Genomic DNA, 13646 nt, shown 5'->3' on the forward strand with positions numbered 1-13646 from the left:
TGGTTACGTGTACCTAATGAGACACAATTCTGAATCCTTTGAAAAGTTCAAAGAGTTTAGACAAGAGGTCGAGAAACAGTGGGGAGAGAAATTAAAGCCCTTCGATCTGATCGAGGTGGCGAGTATCTCTCTGACGAGTTCAGGGACTACTTAAAGGACAATGGGATACTATCACAATTAACTCATCCTGCTACACCACAACTTAACGGTGTTTCAGATGATGAGGAATAGGACCTTATTGGATATGGTCCGGTCACTTCTCATACACTCAGAGTTACTCACATCCTTTTGGGGCTACGCATTAGAAACTGCGATTTACGTGCTGAATCAGGTTCCAACCAAATCAGTTCTGAACACTCCATATGAACTTTGGACTGGAAAGAAACCAAGTGTCAGACACTTGAAGATTTGGGGTTGTCCAGCACACGTCAAAAGAACGAGTGCAGACAAGTTGGAATCCAAGACCAGTCGTTGCCTATTTGTAGGCTACCCAAAAGGCTCTGTAGGTTACCTTTTCTATGACCCAAGTGAGCGGAAAGTGTTCTGCAGTCGAAATGCCCAGTTCTTGGAGACCAATTACATCCTGGACACCCATCGTCAGGAAATTGTTCTTGATGAGGAGAGCTCAGGAGCAGTGGGAGATGTCCCACAAGTTCTAGGTAGTGACCAACCTAGAAGATCCACTCGGGTATCCAGGCCACCAGTCCGTTATGGTTATGACCAGGATAGTTACCTGGTAGAAACCTTGACTAGTGAGGAGGATCCCGTGACTTATGCGGAAGCTATGTTGGACAAAGATTCCCAGAAGTGGGTGGAGGCCATGAGAGCAGAGATGGACTCAATGGAGACCAATGGAGTCTGGACTCTAGTAGATCCGCCCTCCGGGGTAAAAGCAATCGGTTGCAAATGGATTTACAAGAGGAAGAAGGGCCCCGATGGTAGAGTTGAGACCTTCAAAGCTCGTCTGGTGGCGAAAGGGTACACTCAGAAAGAGGGCATCGATTATGAGGAAACATTTTCGCCTGTAGCCATGCTTATGTCCATTAGGATCCTGCTAGCTGTAGCAGCATACCATGATTATGAGATTTGGCAAATGAATGTCAAAACTGCATTCCTGAATGGAGATCTTACTGAAGATATCTATATGCAGCAGCCGCAAGGCTTCATAGCTGCGGGTCAGGAAAACATGGTATGTAAACTTAATAGATCCATTTATGAACTTAAGCAAACTTCTAGAAGTTGGAACATCCGTTTTGACTCTGCCGTCAAGTCGTTTGACTTCGAGCAGAATCCGGATGAACCCTGTGTTTACAGGAAATACAGTGGAGATAAGGTTACCTTCTTGGTTCTGTATGTAGATGACATTCTACTCATTGGGAATGATGTAGGAATGTTGACTATGGTGAAAGTATGGCTTTTGCAGCAATTCTCCATGAAAGATCTTGGAGAGGCCTCCTATATACTGGGTCTTCGACTCTATAGAGATAGATCAAAGCGGATAATAGGATTATCCCAATCTGCCTACATTGACAAAATAGTCAAAAGATACAGCATGGAAAACTCCAAGAAAGGAAATGTTCCTTTCAGGCACGGAGTCACTCTCTCCAAGAAGATGTCTCCCAAGACTTCTGAGGAGATTGATGGCATGAAAGACGTTCCCTATGCCTCTGCCGTAGGGAGCATCATGTATGCCATGCTGTGCACTCGACCTGACATTGCTCAGGCAGTGAGTGTAGTAAGCAGATTTCAGGCCAACCCAGGAGCATTGGACTGTTGTGAAAAACATACTTAAGTACCTTCGAAGGACAAAAGAGTTTTGTCTAGTAGTCGATGGTAGCTCACTACAGATCCAAGGGTATATAGATGTCGATTTCCAGTCGGATCCAGATGATAGAAAGTCTAAATCTGGATATGTTTTCACGATAGGATCGTGTGTTGTTTCCTGAATGTCAGGAAACAGGGGTCCTAAGTAGCAAATTAATAGTCCACAACCCAATCCGAACGCATTGCTGTAAGTGAGGCTGCCTTTTGAATGAAGGTGTTCATTCCTGAATTTGGAATTCAGCACATCCCCCCTTCCACTGTTGTATGACAACACTAGACCTATGAGAGGATGATGTTAAGAGGTAGCATCAGTGGAGAATGTGATAGACCCATTGACTAAGCCACTATCACAGAAAGTGTTTGAGAAACACGTGGAAAGCATGGGAGTCCGGCTAGCACCTGATTGGACCAAAGTGCAAGTGGGAGCTGTTTGACAGTTTTGTATGCCCTTAGCTTCAATCAAAATGATGTACTTTATGAATTTATTGTAAATGAATAAAAGTGCATATTTGATTCATGTTCCCTTGGTATGTTTCTGTGTAATACCCTTAAACTGGACACTTAATGAGACTCGTGTTAGTTTAGAATGTTCACAGCCAGTGGGTCGGTCTGGGGAGACCTATCCTGACAAGGCTGACACTATGGTGCCACCAAGTCGGTTGGGGTGGCTTGTCTCAGCTACCGAGGTGAGACCTTAGGCACATACAATGTGGGATTAATTGAATCTTTGAACTGGACCAGATTTCCAGTATTGCCCTGGACCTTGGAGATTGATGGGCAAAACTGGAAAATTACATCCGACCCCTAGACTCGATTATGATACTGCACTAGGTGTCGGATTAGGTTGTCTTTGATATACCAATCAGTGAGATCCTTAGTGGGGGACAAAACCTGGGTATGTTGGGACAGTCTGAGAATTCATCTGAGTGGGTGATCATAGTGACAGGATCAGCCCCTTTGTCGAACAAAGGTAATGATCGGGGATGCACTCTCACTGATGGAAACCAAGACTACCGGCAGCCGATTTCAATCGTTGAAATTTGTTTTGCAAAATATATTTTATATGAGATAAAAAGTATATATATATTATGGTTTTGAAATGTTTGCAAAAGGTTTTAATTCCCGGGATCCATACTTGAGAGAGTGCAACACTGTTCCTTGCAGCCGAGGGAGAGGTCATCTCTTGTCGGGCAGTGTATGATCATTATGGGCTGAGAGGTTAAGTGTAAGGCCATTGAGGATAATACCTGATGGGCTAATCTTGCATCCGCCCACAGTCCCTGGGTGTTACAAGGTGGCTTGGCCCAGGGACCACTTAGGGTGAGTGTTGGGCCCATAGAGCCCATCTGATGGGTTTCAAGGGGTGCACTGTCCATAACAGTGTATTCGGCCAAGCCTTGTAACAATGGCTGGACTGAACCCATGTGGCTATGTGTAGATCAATGTTTGGGTCCCACGCCATACAAGGAACCCAACTGGGCAGCAGTTTGGAAGGCTTAATGAATACATAACCCTAAATGGGCCTTAAGCCCATTTCGAACTGGGCTAATTTGATTAGTCTTTAAGGGGCGAATTCTGAGATAAGATCAGCTGATAGGATTAGGCCCACACCCTATCCACTCAGAGAGTCCAAGATCTAAATGAGATTTAGATTTGGAAACTTCCTAATTAGATTAGGAGCTGGCTGATCTAATCTACAGATAAGATAAGGATTATCCCTTATCTTAAAGGGACTTCTAATCTAGATATGATTTGGGTTAGCAACTCCTAATGGGATTAGGAGCTGATCCCTTTATGTCTATAAAAGGAGGAGGGGGCGGCAGCCTTTAGACACAACATCCAACAGACTCAAGTCTTGTCTTCAGAGCTGAGATCACAGAGGAGAGAATTTTGCACCCTGCAAATTCTCTCTAGCCGCCTCCTTCCTGCAGTCGCCGCCTATAGCAGTTCGATCTCCATTGCTTGGGAGAAATCAAGATTGGATCTTGATTCCAATCTTTTGCAGAAAAGATTGGTAGGAGTTGTATTCACTAGTTGTCCAGGTGATTCTTGGGAAGAATCAAGTTCTTAGGAAGGACACTGCTGATTCTGCTCCACCTTGCACTGCGCCATCTTCAGTGGGAGCAGATTTTGATTTCTACCTTGGGCGTGAACACCTCCATTGAGAGATATTATTTCTCTGTATCAGGTATTATCTCTCTCTCCTCCTTTTGGTTCAGATCTGGTTCAGTTTATGGTTCAAGAATGATCCTTGAAAATATGATTTTCTAAATAGGGAATTCGATTCCCAGTTGAAGGGAAAGAAAAAATTTTTGAAATTCGCCCCCTTTATTCCGCAATCTTGGGCGTCCATATGATGGATTTCCTATCCCTAGCAGCAAATTTTTCATGGGAACTTCATCAGCTGGATGTGAAGAATGCCTTCTTAAATGGTGACCTTCATGAAGAGGTATTTATGGAACCTCCACCAGGCTATGATTTTGGTAGAAAGGTGTGCAAACTGAGGAAAGCATTATATGGGTTGAAGCAATCTCCCCGTGCATGGTTTGAGAGGCTTTGTGGGGGCATGAAGAAAGTGGGGTACACTCAGAGTGGATGATACGATAATTGCCGGGAATGACTTGGAAGAGATAAAAAGACTGAAGGGGTTTCTAGCTTCGGAATTTGAGATCAAAGACTTGGGTCATTTGAGATATTTTCTTGGGATTGAAGTTGCCAGGTCAAGAGAGGGAATCTACATATGTCAGCAGAAGTATGTTCTTGACCTCCTAGAGGAAACAGGCATGATGCGGTGCAGGCCAGCAGATACTCCAATAGAACAGAATCATGGCCTGCAGGAATCAATAGGGGAGGACTACTGTGATAGAGAAAGATACCAAAAATTGGTAGGGAAGCTGATATACTTATCCCTCACTCCGCCAGATATTGCTTATGTTGTGCATGTTGCCAGTCAATTTATGCACTTTCCAAAGATCCCTCATATGAAAGCAGTTGAAAGGATTCTCATATATTTGAAGACTTGCCCAGGGAAGGGAATTCTCTTCAAGAAAAACAATAGAATTGAAATTGAAGCCTACACTAATGCAGATTGGGCTGGGTCTATTGGAGACAGAAAGTCAACCTCGGGTTACTGTACATTTGTGGGAAGAAACCTGGTCACATGATGTAGTAAGAAGCAGAAAGTAGTGGCTAGATCAAGTGCGGAAGCAGAATATCAAGCTATGGCCCACGGGGTTGCTGAACTCTTATGGCTCAAAACTCTTCTTAATGAACTTGGCATTAAGGCCGAAGGTCCTCTCAGGCTGTATTGTGACAATAAAGCTGCCATCAACATTGCCAACAATCCCGTGCAGCATGACAGGACAAAACATATTGAGATTGATCGGCACTTTGTTAGAGAAAGAATTGTCTCAGGTGAACTCTATGTGCCTTATACTCCATCTGAGATGCAAATTGCAGATGTACTGACTAAAGGGCTGGCAGCAGCAAAGTTTAGGGACATGCTTGGCAAGCTAAACATGATTGATATCCATGCTTAGCTTGAGGGGGAGTGTTGGATTGAAGTCTTTGTATGTATGAGTATTCGGAGGATAAGAGTTCTTATTAGCCTATACTTAAGTTTAAGTTGTCTTGTACTGGGCCTATGTTAATGGGCCTAATCCTATTTAATGTTTTAAGTTGTCTGGGTGTCCCATCACTAATCAGGGGCATTCTAGTAACTTCTTGTATCATTGTACTTCTCTTCTCTACTTCAAGTACAGCTCTCAAGATAACACTCCCTTTCTTTTGGTTTCAGATCTGGTCCGGTTTCGGTGCAAGAACAATCCTTGAAAAATGCGATTTTTCTAAAACTAGGAATACGATTCTCGGAAGGGTAAAAGAAAATTTTTGAAATTTCACCCAGCCATCTAGCATGGTTTGGCCATCCATATGATGGATTTCCCCTTCCTTCACCGAGGATTGAAAATCCAAGCCCAACTAGTAAAATTGTGGGCTGGGTCAATCCGAGCTCGGGTTGGGCCTGCCCAAGTTGCACCCCTAATAAGACATCAAATATTGTTCCTGTAATTGAGAAGAGGAGAAAATAGTTTTCACTTTTTTTTTCTTTTTTAAATCAGTGGAAAGCTTATTGATTGTCTCTAAATTCCCTCCTTTTTAATATAAATTTCTCCAAGAAATGGTTGTTCAATGATGGCATAAGCTGCTGCATACTCTCCCATCTATGACATGCCAATGAGACACGGTTTGCCCCAATCTCCCTTGTTAGGCACCTGGTTTCCCTCACAATCTGTCTATGAGTCCAGATCCCCAAGCTATTTGTTTGCATACACTTTATTACCAACTTAGAATCCCCCTCCACTTCAATCTGTTAAAGGCCCGGCTGTTTAGCCAATCTCAAACCTTGGAGAAGAGCCACCACTTCAGTTCTTAGCGATCTCCCACCCCTATTGATCCAGAGTATAAAGCCAAAATGGGTCTACCCGACCCACCCATCAACAATCCCAACCCCAAGTAACCTTGACCAACATTGGGTAGTAGTGCTTATTAACTTATTAATGAGATTACACCAATATTTTATAACTTAGAATATCTCTTGTTTGCACTCAACTAGTCATTGCATCAACCATAGGGGACCAAGTGTCTATTTGCCACCTTACCATATTGATAACACTGTTTGGTCAGCTTGGGGTTCAAGGACAAGAGACATTTACAGGGAAAGGGTAATTCTATGGTCCCTCATAGATATTCTAGGTAAAACAAAAAGGTTGAATAGGTTGACAATCAGATTGATGACATTTCTAACAAAAATATAATAAACAAATAACAAAAAATTAAATTAGAAAAATAATGGAGAGAATAGATTGGCACGTTATGAGAAATGGACTCTATAAACTAGCTATCTTCCACTTTCATCAATATTAACAAACTCAAAATGGTGCTCTTTTTGGGATCTCAAGGCAATTTCTTTGAGCCATTACAACAAGCTCAAAGAATTGCTACTACTACTACTAGTGATTGTAATTACATCTTAAAGAACCAAAATCCATTTACAAATACACATACATGTCATACTAGAATGCAATTACCTGCTCCATGTATTTCCACATTACATTTAATGCCAAGAGATTTCTTCCCATGAACTCCTATGTCAAATCATGGAGGTTAGTAACAACTATCTACACATACACTTCCAAAAAGAAGAAATTTTCAGTTACAAGAGAAAAAAGATGAGAAGAAGAAAGAATATTTTCTGGAAAAGTATCTATGGAGGCTGCCCACTGACTTATATATTAGGGTGTATAAAGAAAAGAGAAAATTACAATAGTACCCTTGGTTACAAATTAACAAAGAAAAATTAATAATAACAGTCTATTAAGAGCCTAGCAGTAATTCTAACAACAATCTTTTATTAGGATGAATGAATAAACAACATTAGCAAATAGGGGATTCTCAGAGCTTCGGTTAGCGAGTGAAGTGAGTAAAAGAAGACCAACGGGTCATTTCTGCAAAGAAATTTGATCTGATTGATAATCTAGGGCATCTTCTTGTCTATATTTTAATGACATTAAAGTATCTTTTTTGGTTTCCTCTTATATTGGCTCTCAAAAAGGACTCCCTCTAAGGAAGGATTTATATTTGCTTTCCTTGTCTTGTGGATTATACTCCCTAGCATCTAAACTAGTGCATATCTTCAACCAAATTCTGGTTTCTATGTTGCATATCAACTATATGATTAATTGTCTTAACGGCTACTTGTTGATCATTTAGTTAAGTTCGGTATTTTCTTTGGGAGTTCTTACTTTTCAAAGAATTGTTATAGAAGCTTTGAAACTTCTATGGTCTATTTATGGTTATCACCATCAACATGTGATACTGGATCTCAAGGTGACTACTTGATGTTTGAGAAAATGTCTCAACTCAATGGTGCAAAATTTCTGCATTGGTCCTCCATTGTTATGATCAGTTCTGATCTGATCTTGTTTGTGACTTGATTTGATATTTGGACTAGATTGGTGACTATTGGATCTATTATCATTAATCAATATCTAGTTTATTTATCTCATATATGTTTTGCATGGAAGATGATTAATGAAAATTTCAGCAATGATCCTTTATTAGGCACATCAGTTCTGAGTTATTGTTGAGGAAATCCTTGGGAGTTTTGATCTCCATAGGTGACATGATATTTTGATTCAATAATCTAGTTGGCTTTCCATTGTCTAACTTCGATTCTTTGACCTAGTATATGGATTTCTAGTTGGCATTCCATTGGCCAATTCCGACTCTTTGATCTGGTTTATGGAGTTAATAGTTGGCTTTCCATTAGCCAACTCTGATTCTTTGTTCTGGTTTATGGAGTTCATAGTTGGATTTCCGTTGGCCAACTCCAATTCCTTGATTTGGTTTATGGAATTCATAGTTGGATTTCGGTTGGCCAACTATGATTCTTTGATCTAGTTTATGGAGTTAATCATAGTTGGCTAATAGTTGGCTTTCCACTAGCCAACTCTGATTTAGTAATTCTGTTGACATTTATGATTATCTAATTGTTTGACATGGTTGATTCTTCAATTCGGTGATTGTGATTGGCCTTTTGATGGCTAACTTCAGTTCTTTGGCATGACATGTGTTGGTTTTTCGTTGGCCAATGTCAATTTGGTGATTACTACATGACTTGGTTCTACCCTTGATTTTAGACACGAGTTCATATCATTTTGCTACCTCATTAAACTTTAAAAAATCCAACTTTGGTTTCTAAGAGGCTACTTCAACATCTCAAGTTTCCTGGCTGCTATTTCATCAATTTCCGTGGAGGCTTCTTACATCCTTACTTGCAAACTCAAGCAGGCTTCCCCATCTCAAGTTTGAGGGAGGGTGTAGAGAGACGTATTTGGGTTTTCTACTAAGGAGAGTGTTGGAGATTATAGGAGTATATTTGGGTTTTCTGGCTCTATAGTAATAGGCAAGTTTATAAACAAAGTCACATCACTACCCGCAAAACAATCTCCAATGACCACAATCAAAACTAAAGTAGATCTCCAATTTTCCTTTGATTTTGGGCACAACCTCTAGGGCATCATCCTTGACATCAAAAAATTTTAAAATTTCTCTGAAATTTTCTATAAGTCAGGCAATTTAAAGATTACATATGATTACTATTTTAAGAAAACAAATAATACCACTTATAGTAATTCACTAAGTTACTATTTATATTTTATAGTAATTCCTAAATTACTATTTATAGTAAAATTGTGGCTTACTAGTTATAGTAAAAACCATATCTGATAACAAGAACCCCAAGAGGAGAAAGATTTAGACTAGAGACACCAAACTACCAAGTCATATTTTTTTGAAGGACAAAGAGAAAATTCATTAACATAAAAACAAGAAGTACAACAGAAGGTGATAAGATATCACCAAAAGCATGAGAGGCGACTCAGGAGACCCAATAAGGCCCAATACAACCGCAGCTTACAACCAGGAGCATTGCCTAAACACCCAAAATAAAAACGAAAACACCAACCCAACACATATCCCCATAAAATAAGGGCCACTAGCCTGACACTAAACAAAAGCAAAGATCCCTATCCCGAAGCCTCCATCAGTCTAAATCTGTGAGCATATCTTCTTGGGTTGAGAAATCCTCATTCCATTCCCCTCTCCATTGCAAATGAACTTCGTTTTTCTCTTTCTCTTCCTTTTTTCTTCTTTCAAATTCCTCAAATGCCTTCCTAGAAAATTCCTCATCACCCCAAAAAAAAATAGGCCCAAGCTTTTCCCTATCCTAACTTCTCTGTCAAGTAATTTCTGTAAAGCCATGCCTTGTGATTCTTCTTCAACTACATCAATATTCTGCGGTGGCCAGATCACACTAGAGTCAGAAACATCACCACTCCTCTGGAATTCCTGATCCTCCTTCTCTTCATGATTACTCCTTCAACCCAACCTTCCGACCTCAACCTCCTCATAATGCAGACCTTCTTCAACCTACCTTTCAGCTTTTCCTCCAGTGAGCTCATCAATGCAAGAAATTTCCTTTCCCCCAACCTCACCCTCAATTTCCAGCTCAACTTTGGTGCTAACAATCCTTTCCTGAGCCTTTTCCTCCCCCTTCCAACCTCACTGTTTCAATGGAGACCGCATCCTACGAAGGCAGCAAAACTGGGCTTCCAGAACCGCAGCTGATCTCTAGAGGTGTCTTACTTGTTCCCCCGAGCTCTAGGGATACATAGTTCCCATCAGGCTCCCTACTGACCGGAGATAGAAGGCCAGCATCACCATTCACAGGAGATGGACCATCATCGAGCAGCTTTCTTGAACCACCAATGATCCTCTTCTTACCACTTTTGCCAAACTTGGCTATTGCTCAAACCCACCCCTCTTACTTTCCTTTTCTAGCCTCAATCCAGACCCTCTTTATTACTCCATTTCTTTTCAACATTGGCTTGATAGGCCCTAGAAGCCACCCCTTGCTGTCATTCTTGTTCCTGAAGTGATTTTCCATCCTGCCCAAATGCAAGGCAGCTTTGAAAACTTGATCACCTTCTTCAACCTGCCCAAATGCCCTTGATACCTCATACCTGACCCGCTCTCTTCACCTAACCTATCAACTGAATTTGAATTTTTTATGACCTTTCTGCTTTCAGAACCAATCTTTCTTTAAGCTATCAAGTCTAACAAGGGAGAGATCAAAGCATCAATGAAACTAAACAAAAGCTGAATGGAAACTAACCAAAAACAATAACATAAGAAAGAACAAACACCAAAGAAACCCCATAGTCAAATTTGTTCATTATCAACATTTTCGTCATCATCTGAGTCCTCCTCTGATACCATCTTGTTGAAAATGGTGTTAAAAGAACAAATAAAAACAGGTTTTAAAAGAAGAAAAAACATAAGAAGAGAAAAAGGAAGAGAAAATCAGATCATAGGTCCTATAATGAGACCCCTACTATCTTATATAGCTGCTGGAAATGTGTGTAAAATTACATAAGTAACCCTAGTAAGGCAACAGTAACAAAAGACCAAAAATAAAATAGGACCATGGCCGAATAACTATGTCCATAAGAAACAAAAGAAAGAAAAAACAGCAATGGAAAATAGCCAATAGGTGCATTTCTGTTACAACTTTCAATAGTAAGAAACAATTTAAGCACTCATAATTTAACAATTTATATGGTACATTGGCACTGAATAGAAATGGAATGGTGAAACAGGAATCATGTAGCTGACTGATATGACCCAGAAATTTGACACGCAGTTCACAGACTTACAGCAGCGTTCACACACACGAACATCAACAAAAGAAACTAGTATTCATTCAGCAGAAAACATTAACAGTTGGTCGGTTCTTCGAGAGACCGCCGGCTCTCCCAACACTCACAATATTCTTTACTCAAAGAAAACATACCACCCCCATCCCCCAAAGCCCCTTCTTATACTCTACTGATAGCATAACTGACTCCCTCTATAAATGCCCAGCTGGCCTAGTTATAAATGCCCAAAAACTCTTCTTATTCATAACTGACATAGCTATAAATGCCCCAAGACTCTCCTTCTTCCCTCCAGCTATAATTGCCCTCATGTGATTAATTGTTCAATTATCCCCCCCCCCCTTAGCTGATTGTTGAACTTTCCTCTTCCTGGCATTAATTGGGGCCTATCATTACCCGCCGCCCAAAGTCTAACCTTGTCCTCAAGGTTAAAATGAGGAAACTGGTCTCGAAGTAAGTCAAAAGGCTCCCAAGAATCTTCAAAATCAGGCAGGCCCATCCAATGAATAAGAACCCCCAAACCAGTAGCTCCAGGCATAGTGGATGGACGCACACCGCGTACTGATATGTCCCTGCACAGGCCAAGCAGCAGCATCGCCCAATGCACAGAAGGTGTGTCTGCTTTGTCACCTCTTGAAGCATGTCTATTTCCTCCAGCTTCGCGTTTCCAACCTTCAGCCCTCTCCATGATCCTCCACAGCCATCCTGTCCCCTCCCTACATGGTGTGTACTGCCCCCAACTTTCAGGCTTGTAGAAGTAAGAGAGCCTAGCAATCGCATCCACAATATCAGCTGACTTGTCCATCATAATTACAGCAGCTGTCCCTAAACCCGTTTGGACAGCCTGGAGTGCATCAAAATCCATCAACACATCATCACATATGTGCTTTGGAATCAGTGGAACAGAAGAACCCCCTGGTATCACTGCAAGCAAATTATCCCATCCACCTCTAACTCCTCCACAGTGCCTCTCTATCAGCTCCTTCAATGGAATGCTCATCTCCTCTTCATTTGTACAAGACTTATTCACGTGGCCTGAGACACAGAATAGCTTTGTCCCAGAATTGTTCTTCCTGCCAAAACTAGCAAACCATTCAGGACCACACCTTAACATGGTGGGGGAAACAGCCACAGTTTCAACATTTGTAACAGTTGTTGGACATCCATATAGCCCTGCCTTAGCTGGAAAAGGAGGCTTCAACCTTGGTTTTCCTTGTTTTCCTTCAAGGCTTTCCAACAATGCCGTCTCTTCTCCACAAATGTAAGCATCAGTCCCATAGTGGATATAAACATCAAAATCATATCGAGGTAGAAAACCCCTATTATGTCCCTCATGTTGTAAGTTACGTATCATAGCATGCAAAGATACTTGAGAAGAACAGAGAGAAGGATCGCCCTGTAATTTCACCCGGACACCTCCCAAATTGAGCTTCATAGACATGTTGCCCCAATTCATCACTGAGTCCCCGAGGGATGCTAACCAAGGAAAACCAAGAATGACATCCGTAGAGCCCAACTTTAAAGGAAAGAAATCAGCAATGACATCCAATTCGGGTAAGTTGAGGCAAACCTGACAGCAGACTCCGAAAGTTCTCACCTCCTCGCCATTTCCCATCTGAACTCCAAATTCGTGTGTAAGGGTGCGGGGTAATTTCAATTCTTCCACTAAAGTTTCGGAGATAAAGTTGTGGGATGCACCCGAGTCTACCAATATGACCACCTCACGTGACAAAATGCGTCCATGTACCTTAAGGGAATTTGTCGCACACAACCCAACAAGAGACGAAACACAAAGCATGGATGATTCTGGAGCCGGAGCAATTTCAGTGTCCCCGGAAGTGCGGTCCAAATTAGACGCAAGTTCCTCCACGTCATCTTGAACCCATAAAACCTGAAGTGATTTCTAAGCACGATGATGCCCCGAGCTGTATTTCTCGTCACAACGGAAGCATAGACCCTTCGCTCGTTTCTGCTACATCTCTTTGTCGGTCATCTTTTTGAAAGTAGGAGGTGGGGTCTTAACAATAGGGGCTGGTGTAGGTGGAGGGATTGCGGCTCGTGTAGGTCGGGTGACAGCAGAAGTAGTCACTTGTGAAACCCGTGAGTTAAAGTGGGTTCTAGAGAGGGACGTCATGAGCCCACGAGGATATGAACTGGATTGATAGGCCCATAAGGCCTGATTCTTTTCCTCAATTTTCTGGGATGCAACCATTTTTCTAATCAGTCCAACGGGTTCCATCTGTCGGAGTTCAGCCTGGATATCTGGGCGCAACCCATTCACAAAGGTTGCTTCAAGGACTAATTCTGGTAGGTCACGTAAGGGGCAGAAAGCACCTCAAAATGGCAACGATATTCCTTGACAGTAGTGGATTGACGTAATGATAGAAGCTGCTCCTGCAAGTTTCCCTCCTGAGTTGATCGGAAATGTTCAAGGAGGAGTTCCTTGAATTCTGCCCAGCTACGAAAGGGTCGCCGACCATCCTCCCAATAATACCACGCCAGTGCATCACCCTCTAAACAGACCACTGCTGCCCGCAGACGTTCTGC

The 13646-nt window shown here is 41.7% G+C and overlaps 1 protein-coding gene across 14 annotated transcripts in view; it reads right to left on the bottom strand.

The window, feature by feature from the left end:
- Positions 1–13646, bottom strand: part of LOC148855670 (uncharacterized) — a 51224-nt gene that overhangs the window by 26721 nt on the left and 10857 nt on the right. For 8 of the 14 annotated variants that reach the window (XR_016112883.1, XR_016112882.1, XR_016112881.1 and 5 more), the window contains one exon: positions 6912–6968. The exons of the other annotated variants lie outside the window; for them this stretch is intronic. Coding sequence is in view for 4 of the 8 variants with exons in the window: in XM_088984371.1 (XP_088840497.1) it covers positions 6912–6968 (57 nt within the window). In the remaining 4 variants the exon portion in view is untranslated. The remainder of the gene's footprint in view (positions 1–6911; positions 6969–13646) is intronic. 14 annotated transcript variants of the gene reach the window in all.

The sequence above is a fragment of the Nelumbo lutea genome, chromosome 4 (assembly GCF_056320005.1).
Source record: "Nelumbo lutea isolate HS-2025 chromosome 4, American lotus-T2T, whole genome shotgun sequence".
NCBI lineage: Eukaryota > Viridiplantae > Streptophyta > Magnoliopsida > Proteales > Nelumbonaceae > Nelumbo > Nelumbo lutea.